The sequence below is a fragment of the Vulpes vulpes genome, chromosome 7 (assembly GCF_048418805.1).
Source record: "Vulpes vulpes isolate BD-2025 chromosome 7, VulVul3, whole genome shotgun sequence".
Lineage (NCBI taxonomy): Eukaryota > Metazoa > Chordata > Mammalia > Carnivora > Canidae > Vulpes > Vulpes vulpes.
The window spans coordinates 68,463,222-68,484,285 of record NC_132786.1 but is presented as its reverse complement, the minus strand read 5'-3'; the positions used below and the strand labels follow the sequence as shown (position 1 = coordinate 68,484,285).

Here is a 21,064-nt window from a genome sequence, read left to right as displayed (position 1 = left end):
CTCTGCTTAAGACTCTCCTCCTTCTGCCCCCTTCCCTCTGTGTACATACATGGTCTCTCTCAAATAAATAAATCTTTTGTAAAAAAAAAAAAACAAAACAAAGGCTGTATTCTGTCTTCATATTCACTTACCATTCATATCAGTGAGGAACTCAGCAGGAAATATTAGGTCCACTTGGTTAGGGTTCTGAAGAGAATTAATAAAGAGACTTTTTACAGAGGTGTGAGTGGAGTTAAGGAAATCACCAAAGGATGTTGAGATACCCAGGGCCTAGCTGAAGCAGGAACTGAAGGATCAAAAGAAGCAAACAATATTCCAGAGCCTGAAAAGACCTGAAGTTATGAAAGGGGGCCTCCAGACAAGGAGCAATAGTTTCAGAGGCATGAGGGGGTATAGAGGAAACTCTGACTATTCTCTCACCTGTCCCCCCATTGGCCAAAACCAATTAAAAGACAAAAGGCAAGGCAAGGAAGCCAGATGATGTCCTCTGAAGGGATCAACCCCTCCAGGGCTATGGAGACTTGAAGGGAACGGAGAGGGCAGGGGAAAAATGGAGACTACCCAGTGCCTATGCCTTATAAATTATTAAATTAGTATTATTGGTCATGTGGTTGGTAATGCCTGCCCTATAATTAGTCCCATCTTGTACAGTGGTAATACTCTCTGCCTAAAGAGACAATCCTTGTTTCTTTTGATAATTTTAGAGGTTAAAAAAAGTAGTAGTATATTTTCAACAAATAATGTTGAGGAAACTGGATGTCCATAAGCAAAAGAATAAAGTTGGACCTTGCTTTACACCATATAGAGAAGTTAACTCAAAATGGATCAAAGACCTAAACATAAGAGGAAAAGCTATAAAACTGTCAGAAGAAAACATAGGAGAAAAACTTCAAGACATTTGCTATGACAGTCATTTCTCAGATGTGGTACCAAAGGCACAGGCAACAAAAGTACAAATAGATAAATTGGACTAAGTAAAAAATTTAAAACTTCTGTGCATCAAAGAACACAATCAACAGAGTGAAAATGCAACCCATGGAATGAGTAAAATATTTGTAGATCATATATCTGGTGAAAGATTAGTATCCAGAATATATAAAGAACTTCTACAACTCAACAACAAAACCCAAGCAACTCGATTTAAAAATAGGGAAAGAACTGATAGATATTGCTCAAAGAAGATCTACAAGTGGCCAATAAACACATGAAAAGATGCTCAACGTCACTAATCATTAGAGAAATGCAAACCCAAACCACAAGGAGATACAAGTTCACACCTATTGGGATGACTACTCTCCAAAACCAAAGCAAAACAAACAAAAGCCAAAAAGTAGCAAGAGTTAGTAAGGATGTGGAGAAATTGGTGCCCTTGTGCACTGTTAGTAGGAAGGTAAAATGATGCAGCTGCTATGGAAAACAGTATGGCAGTTCATTAAAAATTTAAAAATAGAAGGGTGCCTGGGTGGCTCAATTGGTTAAGCACCTGCCTTTGGCTCAGGTCATGATGCTGGAGTCCCAGGATGGAGCCCCATGTTGGGCTCCCTGCCCAGCAGGAAGTCTGCTTCTCCCTCTCCCTCTGCCACTCCCTTTGCTCCTTCTCTCTTTCACTCTCTCTATAAAATAAAACCCTTAAAAATTAAAAAAAAAATTATCATCTGATCCAGTAATTCCACTTCTAAGCGTATATGCAAAAGAAATGAAAGCAGAGTCTACACACATCCATGTTCAGAGCAGCATTATTCATAATAGCCAAAAGATGGAAGAAGCCCAAAAGTCCACTGACAGATAAATGGATAAGCACAACGTGGCATGTACATGGAAAGTTATTCAGACTTAAGAAAAATTTTACACAAGCTACAACATGGATAAACTTCAAGGACATTATGCTAACTAAGATAAACTGGTCACCAAAAGTCATATATTCTATTATTCTACTTATATGAAGTACTTGGACCAGTCAAAGTCATAGAGACAGAAGATAAAATGGTAATTTCCAGGGGCTGGGGTGAAGGGCAAATGGGGAGTTATTGTTTGATGGATACAGAGTCAGTTTTGCACAGTAAAAAGAGTTCTGAGGATGGATGGTGGTGACTGTGAATATACCTAATGTCACTAAACTGTATATACACATATAAATGGTTATAATGGTGAATTTTATGTGTACTTTGCCACATTTTTTTAAAAATAAAAAGTGTAGTATGGAGAACCCAGCACCTAAATTGTTAAAAAATCAAGTTTTTCCAACATTATTTTTATATCAAAGAATTTTATAAAAGCCATAAATCACTTCCTGAATGAATTCACAATCAAGACAGACTCTTTAGTAACTTGATTTGGTCAGGAACAAAAATCATAACATGACAGAGCAAGAGCTGCTTGAGGGGACCTCAATAATTAATGAACTTTGGAAAATACCCTAAGCCTCTATTTATTTATAATGAAAATACTTATGCATATTCAGAGCTTTTTGTATCTGCAAGACTGTTGACAAAGCAGATAAATAATCCAAACACAGATTTGCTCACCTGGGTATCTAAGGGAAGAGAGGCCAAAGGTCAGGATTCCGTCCTAGTCTTCTGATGGTTATTGATTTTTGTTCTCCAGATATGGAGGTGGCCAGCGTCACATGAGTCCGAAAAGGCCCTGTGACCTGACTCCAGGTATGATTTCTCTCTTTATCATCCTTTCTCCATTTTGGAATATGTAATGTTTCATTTGAAAGGAATAGAATTCTAGAGCTACCTCTTGTATTTCTCATGTAAGTGTGGCTTTTCCATTTTTTAACATCATTATTCTTACTATTATTTCTACATACGCCCTGGACTTCTTAATACTCTTAGTGGCTTGCATCATCACAGACCTAAGGAACTCAAGCGTGCTCCACCAGGCAGTGGTGCACGAAATGGAGGATCATGTTCAGGGCATCCACGAAGCTCACTTGGCAGGACAGGGCCACGGGTACAATGATGGGAAAAGATGGGAGATTTGTTCTTTCCCTTTCACAGATCCCAGAGGACTTTGTTTCTGTCCCTTACTTAAAAACCACTCATAAGTGTTACCTCCTGTGATGGTTAATTTTATGTGCCAACCTGATGGGCCACGAGGTGCCCAAATATTTGGTCAAACGTTACTGTGGATGCATTTATTTGTGAGAGTGTTTCTGAGTACGATTAACATTTGAATCAATAGAAGACCGAGTAAAGCCAGCTGCCCTCCCTAATAAAGGGGGGGAGGGTCTCCTACAATCAAAATTGAAGAATAGAAAAAGAAGGTCGAGAAAGCGGGAACTCTGCTTGTCTGACTGTTGAGCTGAGTCATCTGTCTTCCTCTCCTCTTGGCCTGAAATTTATACCATTGGCTCCCTCAGGACTCCAGCTTGCCAACTTCAGATCTTGGGATTTCTAGCCTCCATAATCATGTGAGTCAATTCTTATTTCACATAGATCTCCTATTGGTTCTATTTCTTTGGAAAACCCTAATATATCTGCATTATTGGAAAGGTTTGGAGCTTTTTTTTTTTTGGCCTTGATAGCAGCAAAGATTGATTTATGGTGGAAGCTAATACTGACAGTGGCAAAGGCCAATATGAAAATAATCACTTGAATGAAAGTCAGAAGATAAAGATGCTAACGTCAATGTGTTACTAACCAGTTCGGTGGGACTGTAGCAATCCAGGTACTATTTGTAGAAATTCACTTGTGCTGCCCTTCAGACCATCCCAGATCTTAGTGGCTTAAAACAACCATTTATTTAGCTCATGATTCTTTGGGTTGACTGAACAGTTCTTCTGGTCTGGTGTTTGCTCATCTGGTTTTTGCTGGGTTTCCTCAGAAATCTTGGGTCAGTTGGCAGGTTGACTGGTGTTGGATGAGCTAGGCTGGCTTTACTGACCTCTCTGGGAATGGGAGGCAGCTGGCCAAAGCCCCAGGGAACTAGACCCACCTCTCATCATCCCGAAGGCTGGTCCTGGCTTCTTTCCAGGATGATTACGGCATTCCTAGGAGCAGCAAGAAAAAATAGCCCAACACCCAAGCACTTTTGGGTCTCTGCTGTTGTCACATTTGCTACTGTTCTGTGGACCAAAGCAAGTCTCCTGGCCAAACCCAGACTCAGAGTGGAGAATTAGGCTCCGCCTCTTAAGGGGAGGGGCTAAGGTCCCATTGCAAGGGGTGAGGAGGGACAAGAAGGATCCAAGGCTGTATTTGCCATCTACCACACGGAAGCCCTCAATTTCACGTTCCCCTAATTTAATTCTCCCTGTAACCTTGGGAGGTAGGCATTAGGTCTGGCCTGGGTTAGATCCCAGGTCTAACTCTAAAGGACTCCCTTATTAGATCCTTTGAATCCAGGAATTCTGGTTTGTGTCTTTTGATTTCTTTGGCAGCCTCAGAGTCCAGGTACTCTTTTCTGGGACAGGCATCCTGTTAATTTAATTCTGAACACTCATCTGCGCAGATGTCTTTCCACCCAGGAGGAATGAAGCAGCAGCGGCCTGCGGTATAATCACCACAAAGCTAAGCTTTTGAGTAGTCAATACATGTTTATAAAGCACTTTTTATAAAGCTTATGTGCAAGGCACATTTGCAAGGAAGTGAGGTGGAGAGTGGGAGACCCTCTGTGGAGAAGGGTAACGGAGGAAGTTTGGCCCCGAGGCGCTGATGCTGATCGAGTACAGCGCCTGAAACATACAGAACGCGGGGACCAACAGCGCCCCTGGCTACTCTCGTGGGAAAGCAGCACTGCGGGTAATGGCCTTTGAATGTGGCTGTGAAACCAAGACTTAGGCTCCTGCCTTCTCCTCCCGGCTGTCAGAATCTCCTACGAGGCCCATCTCTTCTCTCTTTTTCTTTACTGTCATCCCCTAGATTCTGAGATATTTTGACACGAGGGCCTTTCACCGGCTCCTTCATGCACACCCTCTTCTTCAAGGAAGGTGGCACCCTCCCTTCCTCCCCACTTTGGGTGAGCAGGTTTTATTTCCATATCCATTACTTCTCAGAGCCTCTTCCTGAAATACATCCAGGCCAGCCTCCTTGCCTCAGTTGAGGCTACTTCCCATTGCTCGACTCCCCACTCTCCTCTTCCCGTGTCTCTTTCATCCTTGAAGGCCTCATTTCACCTCCTAAGTCATCGGTGAAGCTTCTGAGCAGCCCTCTCTGGGGACACAGAATTTATCTCAACCTACACCTCCCATGGACTGGACTGCTTGATGGCCGGGAGGAGTGAGCCTCTGCCCACAGTGGCAAAGGGAAGTCGTGACCTTTACCTGCCTCCAACTGGGTCCCTTCCTGAGGACCCGAAACATTACCTCCACATCTGTCAGGGAGGACTGTACTTTTTTTTGTTTGTTTGTTTACTGTCATGGGTTTATTTTTTAAAAAAATTTTTTTATTGGAGTTCCATTTGCCAACATATAGCATAACACCCAGTGCTCATCCCACCAAGTGTCCCCCTCAGTGCCCATCATCCAGTCACCCCCACCCCCCGCCCACCTCCCCATTCACTACCCCTTGTTCATTTCCCAGAGTTAGGTGTGTCTCTCATGTTTGTCACCCTCACTGATATTTTCACTCATTTTCTCATTTTCTCTCCTTTCTCTTTATTCCCTTTCTTTCTTTTTTTTTTTGTTTTTTGTTTTTTGTTTTTGTTTTTGTTTTTGGTGCAAAATGGTGGTTTTATTAAAGCATGGGGACAGGACTCATGGGCAGGTAGAGCTGTTGCCTTTATACCCTTTCACTAATTTTTATATTCCTCAAATGAATGAGACCATATAATGTTTGTCCTTTTCTGATTGACTTAGTTCACTCAGCATAATACCCTCCAGGGACTGTACTTTTAATTCCTTTTTTAAAATCTCTCTATCCTGTTGCCCAACTATCATGCAAATCCCTTGACAGTTACCTTTCCTGTACTTAGTGCCTGACACAGGCCCCTCTTACACGGGTTGTGAGATCAGTGGCATTGGTTACCTGGCTGTTTCCTGTGCTCTCCCCCAGAGCCTGCTCTTCCATAGAGCACCACTCTTTCAAGCTGGTTCTTTACTACATGAAGAATATTGTGATTTTCGAAGTATAGGGCTTGTGGTGGGATTTCTCATATAGTTCATTACCTGTCTTCTTTGCTCTTCCTTCTGTTTGATTATTCACTGCCATTGAGATGTCCCTCAAACCCTCTCTCCTTTCTACTCCCCCCTGACATGATTTCTTTCTGAATTCCTCCTGGACACTCTTTTTTAAAAAAATTATTTATTCATGAGAGACCCAGAGAGAGATGCAGAGACATAAGCAGAGGGAGAAGCAGGCTCCCCCCAGGGAGTCCGATGTAGGACTCGATCCCAGAACCCCAGGATCACACCTTGAGCCAAGGGCAGACGCTCCGCGCTTAAGTGGCTGAGCCACCCAGGCGTCCCAACCTCTTGGTCTTCTTTGATCTTCTTTTGAATGTCCTAGTATAACATTCTCAAGTCCTCATGGCTTCTTCCAAAAGATTGCATACTGTCCCTTTGGTCATCATTTTAACATTTTACTCATTTTGATCTTAAGTGATTGTGACCATCCTGATGAAATCCACCGTTCTGTCTTCAAAGGTTATCTGAACTAGAAATTCAGATATGAATTAGAACTAGAAATGATCCTTTCCTGGGTCCTCTGTTCAGATTTTACTCATGACCTGATGCTTGCAGTTCCTTTTCAAACATCTTTTCATTGGCTTGATTTTTCTGCCTCTGCCCGGGAGCTTTTGAGATCACCTCCTCCTAGATTGTAGTCTTTATTTTTGATCTCCATGCCAGTATTTGATAGGGAGTACCTATTTGGGAGGCACCCCCCAAAACCCCTTTGATATCTACTTGGAACACATATTATTTGACTCAGTCAAGTCCTGCCTAGATTTTATCAGGTCCTACCAGCCCAATGAATTTCTCCCACCATAATCTGGATGTAGTTCATTTCTGCAAAGATAACAATGAAGTCCCTCATTTTTGTACTATTTTTCCCCAACCTAATTGTGAGGCTCAGAGTGTCTGTCTTAACATTGTGAAGGATCCTTCCACACCATATTGTGTCAAGACCCCAGGTTAGGTTCTCATGACTCCTGTATTTTCCCTCTTTAGCCTTTATGGCCATTGAAATTAAATGTTTAATTTTATAATTATTTGCTTAAGGCCTATAGTCCCACTAGCCTGTTATTAGATAATGAACTTCCTTATGAAGAATCATCTCTTCTTCATAGAAAGGGCTAACAAAACAAAAAAGGTACAATGTTAATGCATTAAATTATCTCAACTTTAAGGGTCTCCACTGTCTTAGTTTGGGCTGCTATAACAGAGTACTGTAAACTAGGTGATTTACAGACAAGAGAAATTTACTTCTCCTAGTTCTGGAGGCGGCTGGAAGTACAAGATCATGGTGCCAGGTTCAGGTTCTGGTGAAGACCTGCCAGCTTGCAAACTCTCCCCTTCCCCTGTATCCTCACTCGGCAGAAAGAGGGAGCTAGCTCTCTGGCTTCTTGTAATCCCATTCCTGAGAACTCCAGCCTCAGGACCTAATCAGTTCTGAGAGGCCCCACCTCCTTATACCATCACACTGGGGATTACATTTCAACATAGGAACTTGAGGGGAGGAGGGGAATAAAAAGTCCAGTCTGTACCATCCCTCCTCATGAACTTTTACTAAAGTAGTTGAGTGGAAATTTTCTTTTCTTTTTAAAATTTATTTACTTGAGTAATCTCTACACCCAACATGGGGCTTGAATTCCCAACACTGAGATCAAGAGTCACATGCTCTTCCCACTGAGCCAGCCAGGCGTCCCATGAAGTACAGTGATTTGATCAAGGATGTGGGCTGGGAAACCAAGCTCTCTCTGTTTGAGTCTCAGCTTTGCCACTATGTGACAAAGTACGTTTAGTGGGTTATAACCTCTCTATGCCTATATTACTCACCTGTAATATGAGGATGATTTTAATCTCTATTTTGTAGGGTGCTTAGAGGGATGAAATGAATTGATATATGTAAATCACTTATAAGGGTGCCTGGCACATTAGTAAGTACCCATAAACACTAGTAGTGGTTATGTTTTCATTGTTATTATGGTGCCTTCTATGGCCTATCTGTTCTCCCATTTCATATTTTGTAAAAATTTAAATATTCCATTAAAAAATACCACAAATTCAAGGTGCTGCTGTTTCAACATACCTAAGAAGCACTGTCCCACTATTTTTCCTTGCACACAATTGGGATATAGGTACATGAAGGGGATGGAGGCACACATTCCTTGCTTTGCCCAGAGAATCCTACACTCCTAGGAAGGTACTCCCCCCAATTATGAGAAATACAGGGTTGGTCCCTGCCTCTTTTTTTTTTTTTTTTAAGATTTTCTATTTATGCATTTGAGATTGGGGTTGGGGAAGCAAAGCATAAGCAGGGAGAGGATAAGAGGCAAAGGGAGAAGCAGACTCCCCACTGAGCTGGAGCCAGATATAGGGCTGGATCCTAGAGACCTGGAGATCATGACCTGAGCTGAAGGGAGATGCTTAACCATTTTCTTTCCATGGTCAATTACATTAGCATGCTGGCTCCAGATTGGGGGAAACCCCTGTTCCACACAAAAAGTCAAGAGTAAGGGTAAAAAGAGCAAAGACTGAGCAAGGAGAGGCTGAAACTCTTAATCTCTGCTCAGCCGCTAACAAGTTGGGTGATCTGGGGCAAGTGATTGTCTCTGGTGGACCATCAGTTTCTTCTCCTGTAAAAGGGAAAATTCGCTAAGATAGGCTTTTAAGTTCTTTCTAGTTCTGACATGCTATGATTCTAATATGAAAGGGTCATTCTCTGAGTGAATTCCCTTATTTATACTTAATATGAATTGATACATGTTTTTCTTTCCTGGGACCTCGTGTACACCTTTATCTTGACTCACATTTTCCATCTGCAAAAACAGTAGTTGAAGGCAGACTGTGGAACTGGTCACTCTGGGTTTGGATTTCAGCATCACCCTTTGAATTTGGGCCAGTTATTTAACTTCTCTGGGCCTCAGTGACCTCATCTGTCAAATGGGGTTAGACAAAGGGCAAATGTGAAGGTGAAAAGAAAGCATTTAGAAATACATAGGTCCAGTGGCACCTGGATGGCTCAGTTGGTTAAGCATCAGACTGGATTTTGGTTCAGGCCATGGTCTCAGGGTGGTGAGACTGAGCCTGTGTCTGGCTCCACTCTCAGCAGGCAGTATTCTTGTCTCCCTTTCCTTCCGCCTCTGCTGCATGTGCTCTTTCTAATAAATAAATAAATCTTAAAATAAAAAAGAAATACATAACTCTAGAGGCTATAGTTTATTTAATGTCCTATAGGGTTTTAACCAGTTTTTTTCCTTTAACTGAGTGAACTTATTTCCCAATGCCTTTCTTTAGACTATAAATACCCCATTAACATCTTACTGGTTCTCTCATTAATTAATGAGTTGATTAATGTTTTATTAATTTTTGTTTTATTCCAGTGTTTTATTCCATTTTTGTATGAGAATCATGCTTTTAACTTTTTGAAAATTACTGACAGGTCCTAACTTTGTCTTAAGACACTGTCTTCAATAGATTGACATTGGCAAACCCTGCTTTGCTAGAAACACTTATTATTTTAAGAAACCAAAACCACACTGGGTTTCCATTTTTATACTTTGTGCCCCCTTCTTCCCTATGTCCGTTAGCAAGACCCAGATCCTTTGGGGGTGACGATGAGGAAAAACCCCTTGGAGGAGTCTCTACCCACTGGAAAAAGACATAAGCAAGTAGCAAGATGAGCCAAGCAAAAAGAGGTATTTTCATTGTGGCCTTTACATTTATGACTAGCAAGATAATGAAGGAAGGTAATGCTGAAAGCTTTATGTCAGTTTTAACGGTCCCTCAAGCACTGAAAAAGATAATAGTCAATGGATGGTGTCCATGAGGGTTCTTTCTTCTTCTCCCCTGACAGCCATTGACAGGATCATTTCGTATTTGCAACTGCTATCACTGAAGCATGGAGAAAAGGCCCTGTAAGGCCCTGTAAGGCCAGGAGGATGAGGGCGACTTCCCTGCAAGGATCTCTATTGTCGTCACTATGGCAATGATAGTGACTATAATTTTCATTCTGCTTTTCCCATAGCCTACTTTGTGGAGCTCAGGGCTATGGGATTTGGGTCACATAAAATCACACCAGCATAAAATCATGCTTTGCAATCTTGCAAGAGTATTTTATGAAACTGCACAGAGAACCTATGCAACAAGATAAAAATAATTACCAATGCAGGTCACTTGACTAGTACAATGATGTATGGGATGCTAATAGCTTTTCGGAGGCTTTCGGGGGCGGTGTCAACCTGACGATCGGCTTTTCTCGGCTTGGATTGCTCGACCACGGCCTGTTTTTCTCCCCAAGGACTTGGCTTATCATTTCAGGGGGGGGAAATGTGACATAATCGCAAACGAGCCCTCAGTCCGCGCCTGGCAGCCTCTCTTTATCATCCGCACTGAAATAATAAGGCCGGGAGCCGCGCCTTCGATCCCGCTGGCGCACGACGCTGCCTCCCCACACCGCGGCCGCCGGGCTTACAGCGTCCAGCAGCCCAGGGCCGAGGGCCGCGGGGGCCCGAGACGCGCAGCCCTCGCCAGCCCCGCCCCGCCCCGCGGCGCCCCCGCGCGGGCTGCAGGGGTCGGGGCTCGCGGTGGCCGCGGGCGGAGGAGGCCGCCGGAGGCCGAGGAACGGGGTGCGAAGGCGAGACGTGAAAATGAAAAAGAAAAACGAGTGACCAGAAAGCCGGCGATCCAACGACTGAACGGGGCGCGGGGAGCAGCCCGAGCCGGCGGGTCGGGAGGGAGACCCAGTCCGGAGCCAGCGGCCCCGCCCACAGCGACCGGGCCGCGGGCCGGGCGGGGCTGCGGCCCACAAGCCCCTGCGGCGCCTCCCCGGGCGCGTCTCCTGGGCAACCGCGACAAACAAGATGGCGGCCGCCGGGAGCGATCCCCAGCGGCCGGTGCCTTCCTCTCGGCAGAGCAGCGCACGGGCCGGAGGCCAGTCCACGCTGCTGCGCTCAGAAAAAGAGCGTCGGTCTTGCAGGTCTTCCTTTCCCATGGGGCAGAGGCCGGAAGGTACTTTCCACAAAGCCTCCTCCTACCTGCTCCAGCAGCTCATTCACCGCTCTCGGGAGTCGGACGCGGGCGGAGAGGAATACGGGGACGACTGCGAGGGCGAGGCGGAGTCCGAGGAGTCCTCCGAGTCCGAGATGCTGAATTTGGAGGTGTGCCTTGCCCCGGCCCGGTGCGCCGCTCCCCCTGCGGCCCGCCCCGCCCCGCCCCGCCGCAGCCCCCGGGCCGGGCGGGCCGCCGGTGGCCCCCTCGTCGGTCCCCGGCACCCTGGCGCCTTGCGGTCAAGTTACAGAGCGTCCCTGTGAAAGTTTCCACCGCTTCCTACGGGAGTCAGAGCCTTGGCTTGCTTTTGTTTGTTTGTTTGTATTCTTTTTTTTTTTTTTGAATCGGAGTTCGATTTGCCAACATACAGCATAACCCCCAGTGCTCATCCCGTCAAGTGCCCCCCAGTGCCCGTCACCCATCACCCCCACCCCCCGCCCTCCTCCCCTCCCACCACCCCGAGTTCCTTCCCAGAGTCAGGAGTCTTCCGTGTTCCGTCTCCCTTTCTGGTATTTCCCACTCGTTGTTCCTCCTTTCCCCTTTATTCCCTTGCACTATTTTTTATACTCCCCACTGAATGAGGACGAGTAACGTTTGTCCTCCTTGGCTTCCCACAGCCGTGCTTCTGCGCGACTGCGAAGTGCCCCCCGCGTCGGGCCCCTTCCTCCTTCCTGGGGGTGGGGGTGGGGTGGGGTGGTGACGACTCCCCGGAGGTAATCCGATGAAGGCTGACTCAGACCAAGTGACTAACAAGTCTAAGGTACTCCTTCCGCGGGGTGTGCGATGCCTCACCCCTGCAGCCCCTCACCGTGGGGCTGCTTGCGCAGGTGAAGGTTTCTTACTTCCCCGCCTGTACTGCCTGAGGTGTGGCTTTGCCTTCACATTAACTATAAATTCTCTTTTCTGCAGCACCTCTTCTAAACATCACCCACTTCTGCTTCTATCCTACACTCATCTTGAGCCTCTTACTTTTGTACACCACTGCCTGGTCTGTTTGTTTTTTGGTTTGGAGAAGGCTTTTTTCCTGGTCCCTTTCCACCACTTGCTTCCCTTGGCTTCTAATATATTGTTTGCTTTCCTTCGAAAACATAAATTGACTTGCTTCCTTTCACTAAACTGTTGGGTTTTCCTCTTTGACTTGGCTGCCAGGAAACTCCGAATCAATATAGTTTTTCTTTAGGGTTTCTGTCCCGTTTCCTCTTCCTTCATAGTATAAAGTGCTGCCAACTCTTTTCTCAAGTAGATAGAATACCGAGAAATAGAATGTTTCCGGTACACCCCCCACCCCCCTTTCTGTGATATTCTGGCTTCCCCACTCTACATCTTGGAGCATTTTCCTAGTCCACTCTTCTCTTTGAGGCCAAACTTTTTTTTTTTTCTTATTCCTTTTCTCTTTCACAAACTCTGTTCCTCATTTGTCCTCTTTCTTCGTATTCACCCCATTAACCACCTACACTCTTTTTTCTCCTTAGGTTCTCTTCTTTCATAACATCCTTTTGTCCAATTTCAATATTTGTCCCATTTAAAAAAATTTATTTATTTATTCATGAGAGACCCAGAGAGAGGCAGAGACATAGGCAGAGGGAGAAGGAGGCTCCATGTGAGGATCAGCCCTGAGCGGAAGGCAGATGCTCAACCACTGAGCCACCCAGGCATCCCTGGCCCATTTTTCCACCCTTAGCTCCTATCTTGACTTTACTTATTTTCTACTTCCTTCTATGTGGGCTACTTACACATTCGTTTCTCTTAAAGTGGACGATAGAAAATTATTATGTTGTTTGTGGTTTGTTGGTTTACTTCACTACCCTTAACAAATACAAAACCGTAGCAGTGTTTTTACAACTTTGAGATGTTTGTATGGTTTCTACCAGCTTCCGCCCCAAAGGAATTCACAGATGAAGCACCGGTTTACTTTATTATTCTAATTAACACATGCTCTTGGGCTATGGGCTTCATTAGTGCTGGTATTAGTCTGTCTTCAGTATACCATTAACAAACCATTGGGGGAGTTGTCTTGAACTGGTTGTAGGCTATGTGTGGAAAAGTTTATTTTTTCTTCCACTTACATTCTAAATATTTATTTTGTGTTTTTACATCCTATTTTAGCTTTTTATGGTAATCTAAATGGTTTTAATATGCTGAATAAGCTGAAAACTTCTAATAGGGAAGTTTTAGACTTTCATGTCCAGAGATTTATTGTCCATCTCCTAGCCTGGTGAAGGCTTCTAATGCTATGATGGTTAACATAACAGTGGGTATTGAGTGCCTATAATGTAATTAGTTTCAGAAGCTCCTGAGAAACTTAGGGAAGGTAGTACAACTGGTCTTCCATTAGTATTGTCTTTAGTTTTGAGATTTTGAACAAGTTCTTTCACTTCTGTGTCTCATCTGAGAATTCTAATGATACCTATCTCATAGGAGAGTTGTGAGAATTAGATGAGAACCTATATATAAAACACAGCATAATATATTGTTTTTACTCTTACTGATACAAGCAGTAATAACACACATGTTTTTTTATCTGTTAACTAGCTCATTAAGTGACTTGATTAATGTAGCTGACTTTGAACAAACATTCATTGGCTGATTGCTATGTAGGAACCACTGACTACATACAGCAGAAGCGTCTGGGCCAATGACATGTGTCTGGTGCAGGAAACTACTTTGCCAGTAACTTAATCTGGGTAATAATGCCTACTCGTGGGATAGTTATAAACATCAAATTGGATAAGAAAGTCTTAAAGTTCTTGATATTGTGTCTGATACAGAGTAGGTTCCCAAAAGTTATAGAGGCAATGCATAATAGTAATGGCAGAAGATGAGAACGTCATTGTGGTTATAGATGTTCCCTGCATTCAAGGTCAGATGAGGATGTGAGTAAACCACAGCTGTTCAGCATCTAAAGCATTATACACACAGGTGTGCAGATGACAGCTGGATTGCAGGGATCATGGAAGATTTCAAGGGAAGCAGACCCTTGTCTGAGTGGAGAGGGGGTGTGTGTGTGCAGGCATACAGCAGCTGTTCCTACTGATGACATATAGGTGAGAGCAAAAAAAGCAGCTGAGGTGGGGGTCAGATTGTGGAAGGTTTTACACTGTTTTACAGACTGTGGACTTGGGTCTCTAAGCAGTGGGAAACTGCCTTGGTGGCCAACTGGAGTTGGATTAGAGGATGGTAAGGCTGGAGACAGATCAATGAGAAGACTATCTAGCAATGTCTGTGGAGGAGAGATGAGTCTGGATTAAGGCAGTGGAAGTGGGAATGGAAAGAAAACCAAAGACAAAGACATTTAAAATATTTAAGGTAGGACACTTACTAATTAAACATTGGAAGTCTGGGATGACTGCTAGGTCTGTGGCATGGCCTAGGGGCATATTAAGGCCATTCACCACAATAGAAAACACATGTGGCTGCTCAGGAAAGGGTCAGATATAGGAGTCACATGACTCTGGAAATCAGTGGGGGCGGCGGGGGTGGGTAGTCAGGGCAGGAGACCTGGGATCATCCAGGAAGAGAAGAGGGGGGGGCCAAGGTAAGAACCCAGGGGGTACAGCAGATGAAGAGGAAAGAGAGCGAGCATAGAATGGAAAGGAACGGTAGGAGGGCGAAGAAAGGAGGGCTGTGTGATGGGAAGCCAAGGCAAGGAGGCGTCTCAAGAATGTGGAAATGTCTTTTGCCCATTTCATGATTGGATTGTTTGTTTCTTTGCTGTTGAGTTTAATAAGTTCTTTATAGATCTTGGAAACTAGCCCTTTATCTGATACGTCACTTGCAAATATCTTCTCCCATTCTGTAGGTTGTCTTTGAGTTTTGTTGACTGTATCCTTTGCTGTGCAAAAGCTTCTTATCTTGATGAAGTCCCAATAGTTCATTTTTGCTTTTGTTTCTTTTGCCTTCGTGGATGTATCTTGCAAGAAGTTACTGTGGCTGAGTTCAAAGGAGGGTATTATGCTGAGTGAAGTAAGTCAATCGGAGAAGGACAAACAGTGTATGTTCTCATTCATTTGGGGAATATAAATAATAGTGAAAGGGAATATAAGGGAAGGGAGAATAAATGTGTGGGAAATATCAGAAAGGGAGACAGAACATAAAGACTCCTAACTCTGGGAAATGAACTAGGGGTGGTGGAAGGGGAGGCGGGTGGGGGGTGGGGGTGAATGGGTGATGGGCACTGAGGGGGGCACTTGACGGGATGAGCACTGGGTGTTATTCTGTATGTTGGTAAATTGAAAACCAATAAAAAATAAATTTATTAAAAAAATAATAAAAAAATACAAAAAAAAAAAAAAAAAAGCATGTGGAAATGAATTGTGCTGCCGGTGGGTTAAGTGGGAAGGGGCCTACAAAGTGCTCATTCACTTTGCCTGGGTGAGGGTGATTGGAGACCTTGGCCCGTGCGGTTTTGTGAAGTGGCAAGGCAGGAGCCTAACGGAAGCCTAATTGAAGCGGCTGAAGAGTGGATGGGAGGTGAGCAAGGGGGCACTAAAGGATGGAAAAGCAACTCTGCAGTAGCTTGGTTCTCCAGGGCAACTAGCTGTAGCTGAAGGAACACGTGGGACTGAGGAAATGAAGAGACCCATGGCCCTGCACAGCTGGGGCACTGGGGGGGTGCAGGATGACGGCGGGGAGGGACTGGTTGAAATCCCAGGCGAAGAGGGCAGGAGGGATGGTCCCCGAGCAGGGGCCCTGAGCCTGGAAAAGAAGCAGTCTGCCTCGGAGACCCGATTGAAGGGCAATGAGGACAGACAGGTGCAGAAGGCTGAGGAGGTGAATGTCTGATGGCTTCTGCTTTGCCTTGGAAGTGCAGGAGCAAAGCATCTGCTGAGAGTGAGGAGGATGGAGTGAGGATGAAGGAGTTGGAGGCTGGAGGAGACGATGAGGATGTGGTAGCCAAGAGGGGGGCACTGAAAGGTGGTACAGAACGAGGCCCTGGAACACCACCAGGCCCAGCTCAGAGTTGACTCTGGAAAGGTACTAGCGTGGGTGGTGGTGGGGCCTCCCCCAGCCCATCAGTAGCTCAAGGGCAGGAGCAGTTTGAATTCTTTCAGCCGTGTTTGAGCACCTATCACACACCAGGCTTCGGATCCCCTCTCTGACTTCATGCTTCAGCAGTTATAAGTCTGCTTTCCCCGGTGGGCTATGCTCACCTTTGCCTTTGGAATTTTGTACACGTTGCCCTTTCGCCTGCAGTGCGCTTCTTGGTCCTCTTTTCCTGCCCTTCTCCTTTGCCAGAGTAATGCAGTTACTTGGGTTTCAGCTTGGTTTCTTTCCCCCCCAGCAAGCCTTTGCTAACCTCCTAATCCCCTCTAGAACTGGCATAAAATGGATGCCCTGCTTATAGTCAAAGCACCCTGCTACTTGTTTTACAGTATTTATCAAACTACTGAAATTGCTTGTGTACTTGTCTGTCTCCCAGATTGAATTGTAAATCTTTTAAGGACAGGCACCATGTCTTATTCATGATTCTGTCCACCGAGCCCTCACATACTGGCTGGCATGTGCCTGGCATGCTATAAAGATTTTTATCCCAAATGACTGGTTAGCATGACACAATCCCTGCCTCAGCGCAGTGGTTGTTGGTGAACTTGATTCAGGTTTGGGTGTCTGTTGGTCGTTTGAGTCAGGGGATGAAGTAGACATTAAAATGGCTCAGGGGATCCCAAGTAGGGAAGGAAGTGGGAGGAGACAGACTCTGAGAAAGGGAAGGATGAATAGACTGGGGATTTTGTTGTCATCACAGAATAAGGTCGATAGTTGTTGGAAAGGTTGTAGGATCACAGAGAATACTAGGTTCTGAGGTTTCTAAGGTGGAACAGTTGAGCATGATGACTCGGTCCAGGGCAAGGCCATGGGAGCCAGTGGCTGAAGCTGAGTAGAGATCAACTTCGAGTGTCTGTAGTTGAGAAAGAAACATGTCTATGTGCATGTGGTTGGGAGTGGTAGGGGAATTGACTGGCGTCCTTAGGCTCTGAAGCCACCCAAGATCAAGTAGGGCTTGTGAAGGTTTGAAAATGACCGAAGATCAGAAGAGAAAAGCATGATACTGATAAGTGGCTAGAATTTCAGCGGAGGTGAGAGGGGGTCATCATGGAGAGTCTTACCTTGGGGATCTGGGAAAGTGCCGACTGGGTGGCCCGTCTCTGTATCAGTGGCTGTGCTGAAACACCGACATTTACCTACTGTTGGTCAGGGGTGCAACATCTTCTCATATCCAGGAAATAGAGGGGGTGGGTGAAGTAAACTTCAGAGGTTTAGATGGAAAGTTTTGGAGGGAAGGAGGCATTTGCACCTCTGATCCTTCCCAGGCCTTATACAAGAAGTTGGCACTTAAAGTGAGTGTCTTTCCTCCATTTGTAAATAGGTTGTCGTGTATGGAAGAATGAAACCTTAAGGTGTGGAATTTCCAACTTCATCAATTAGTGGAAACAACTGTCATTTATTGGCTTTACATTTGCTATAGTTTTAGACAAGGACTAAGAACTTTAATATACCTTTTGTTTTCATTCTCCCTAAATCATTAAGAGAAGATAATATTAATAAGATAATAAGAATATTTCCTATTTACAGATGAGGAATATGAGGCTCAGAGAAAACTTTATCTCCCCAAAGTCGTTAACTCAAAAAGGTAGATCTAGGGTTTAAACCAGGTGTGTGGGGGGTGGGGGGTGGAAAAAAACAGGTCTGTGCAGCCCCACAGCCTGTGCACTATCTCCATATGAGTGAGATTTGCTTCCCTGGGCGGGTAGAAATGATGAGGGGCAGGGGCAGGAGGCATAGCACAGAGAAACTCTTTCTAGTAGCACAAACCTATATACTTACAGCCTCAGTACCAGTAGCCTGAGCAGCATTGTTAGCTCCTGAATTAATAAAGAACTGGAAAGAATATTTTGCCATCATTGTCCACATGTTAGTCATGGTTAGTTACATTGGTGGGACTGCTGGGACTACTGGATTTTGTGTCCTCAACCAATGTTTTTGGTAATGTGTTGGTCATTCTAGAGTTAAAGGCAATACAGACATAACACCGACCTACCTGCTGTCTCTTCTGTTGGTTATTTCTGGGGAAAGGGCATGTTGACTCATTCCTGGCTCAGAGTGCCCTACAGACCAAGGGCTAACCTCCTTATGGCAGTGACTGTGGCCCTTTTAATAAATCTTGTAAATTGTATGAATCCAGTAGAATTAGTCAACACAAAGCAAACTGAGAACCTGCCCCCCCTCCCATCCTCCCCCACAAGAATAACACATGTAGCGAAGTAATTGCCTTAATTTGGATATAACCATCCTTTGGGGTGGAGGCCAGTAGTCTAAGAGTGGTTAGAATTGCCCTGGAGTCAGACAGATTGAAGTTTGTATTCTGGCTCTATCATATAGTGGCTATGTGGTTTCAGGAGAGTTAACCCCTGTAAGCCTAGTTTCTTCATCTATAAAATGGAATGGACAGTACCTACCTCAGGATTGTCAGGAGGATTCAGTGAGTTGATCATTGAGAGCTCTCAGTGCTTAGGACAGAGACGCACTCAGTCAATGTAGCTATCACCACTAATGGTGATGTGTCCCTTACCATTGTGTTGGCTTCACTATGAATAGCTGATACAAGTGACCACCTGAAAATTCAGTGGCAATAAAATCACTGATTTGATGGATATTTCATTATATGTCCTATGTTTGGGTCCTCAACACAGTATTTTCCTTAGGGCTGAAAAATTCTGAAGGGCTCAGCCCCTGAGTATGTAAGTTAGTGCTGTGAGGTAGACTGTTATTTTTTAAAAGAGATTTATTTATTTATTTGAGAGAGAGCATGTGCATGTGAGCATGAGTAGAGGGAGGGGCAGAAAGAGGGAGAGAGAATCTCAAGGAGACTCCCTCCCCGCTGAGTGTGGATCCTGATGTGGGGCTTGAGCTCACAATCCCGAGATCATGACCGGAGCCAAAATCAAGAGTCAACACTTAACCAACTGAGCCACCCAGGCACCCCTGGACTGTTTTTCTTCTAATAGAAGTCCTTTGTCCACCTCTCTGTTGTTTTTTCTTTTTTTTTTTTTTGCAGGAGGAATTTGATGGGGTCCTGAGAGAGGAGGTTGTGGCCAATGCCCTTCATCAGTTGGGGCGCTCAGGCTCTGGGACTGAGCAGGTCTACCTCAATCTCGTTTTATCAGTGAGTATGACAAGATCACCATGAGCTGACTAGCTCCATCTTGATGCTGGTTGGACCATATCTATTTTTTCTGGTATTCCTACTTTTGTGGTGGCCCCAGATCTCAGAGTCTTTCATTCGATGGAGACTGGTGATGAGTGTTATTTACATAATGCGAGGCATCAAAGAGACCTGGACAGGCCAGTCATCAGCCTCCGAATTCCTTTGTTTTCATTCCCTTCAGTCTGTTTCTTTCATCTTAAGTAGTCTATATTATAGTAATCAATGCTTTCTTTCCAGAAGTTGAATTTGACTCTGTGAAACCCAGAGTCTTTAAGAATTCTTTAAGAATTTTCTCTCTGATCAGTGCCAGGACTAAAGTTAATATCTAAATCCAAGGGAAAAAAGTACATTGGTATTGACTCCCCCCTGCCCCCCTCCACCAAGTATGTCAAGAAATAAGTAGCTTTGGGCCATTGTTCACTTTCCAAAAGATACCCATTATTAAAGAAAAAAGAAAAAACATGCTGTTATTCATCAATTTTCAATATATCAATACTAACACATAATCTTGGCTTCACTTTTATCCTAAGAGGAGCTGTAAGAGCAAAGTACTCATTGTATTTCAGATTCTTTCTTCCTTTTGTTTCTCTATAGTCTGAGAAAAATAATTTAACTCTTTTTTTGCTTCCTTATATTGTAAAGTATTAAATATTCCTTGGAGATCCACACAGTAAATGCAGATACATAGGTAAGAACACACTGAAATTTTGCTTGTGTACTGTAATTTGACTAAAGTTTATATAATTCACAGGAAGCAAAGCATATACAACTCATAATCTTGTTCCATCTTGGATTTGAACTAGCCAACTATCCAAGAAATGTTAAGCTCTTTTCACCTGTTCTGGTTTCATGGCATATCCTTTGAGGACAGCATTATTAAGGCTGTAATCTTTTCCCATTGTCACTTTTTAACATTTTATGGGTGACTCAGCCATTTAAGCAGTACATTTTGGGAGCATCCTGTGTGCATTGCCCTATGTTAGGCATTGGAATGGTAGATAATTCCAGCATCTAGTACATCCCCACACAAATCCACTTCAATCAATATTCTACTTATGTATGTAGTGCTATGCCTTAAATTGATCTGCCAAAAAAAAAAAAATCCTTTAAATCTTATTTCAGCTAGGTGTACTGACGTTTAACTCACTTTGCCCCTGACCTCCTTGCATTTGAGCTCTTACATGTTGAATTACTTTGCCTTTATAACCTGTATTACTGAATAGACTTTCTTAGGGTTGCCTGATTTTTTTTTCACTCTTTTATGTTACATGTTATTTATTTATTATTTTTTTTTTTTTACCTTTTATTACTTAAGTACATACCCTCTTTCCTACCAAAATCATTAGTTTCTTAAGGGCACAGTACAGCTCTCCCCCATCATTATGTTGTATTTCTCATCATGCACAATGCCTTGTACGTGATAGATATTCTTTCATAATTATCACACTATTCTTGTGGCCTTCATTAAACATTTTTATCATTATATTTGAGAACTTATCATGGTACTTCCTTGGCTGGCTTTTTCTGATTCTGACATTGCAACATAAACCAGTGATAAGAATCTGTCCTAAGGGACCAAATTCCCCTCCAACACATCCTAAAGTTCTCTAGAGGCAAGATTTCATAGAAAGAATCTTGGAGAAGGATTCAGGAGACTTGGATCTGCTTGTCTGTTGCTAATTTGCTGTGTGATTTTAGATCATTTACAT

General features: G+C 44.0%; 1 protein-coding gene across 4 annotated transcripts in view; it reads left to right on the top strand.

Moving 5' to 3' along the window:
• The first annotated feature begins 10,833 nt into the window (after positions 1-10,833).
• Positions 10,834-21,064, top strand: part of LRGUK (leucine rich repeats and guanylate kinase domain containing) — a 109,620-nt gene continuing 99,389 nt past the window's right edge. For 2 of the 4 annotated variants that reach the window (XM_026010862.2, XM_072764002.1), the window contains exons 1-2: positions 10,920-11,262; positions 19,206-19,313. In XM_026010862.2, coding sequence (XP_025866647.2) covers positions 10,966-11,262; positions 19,206-19,313 — 405 coding nt within the window. In that variant the 5' untranslated portion in view covers positions 10,920-10,965. Of the gene's footprint in view, positions 11,263-19,205; positions 19,314-21,064 lie in introns of all 4 variants that reach the window. The other 2 variants (XM_072764003.1, XM_072764004.1) reach the window with 2 other exon arrangements.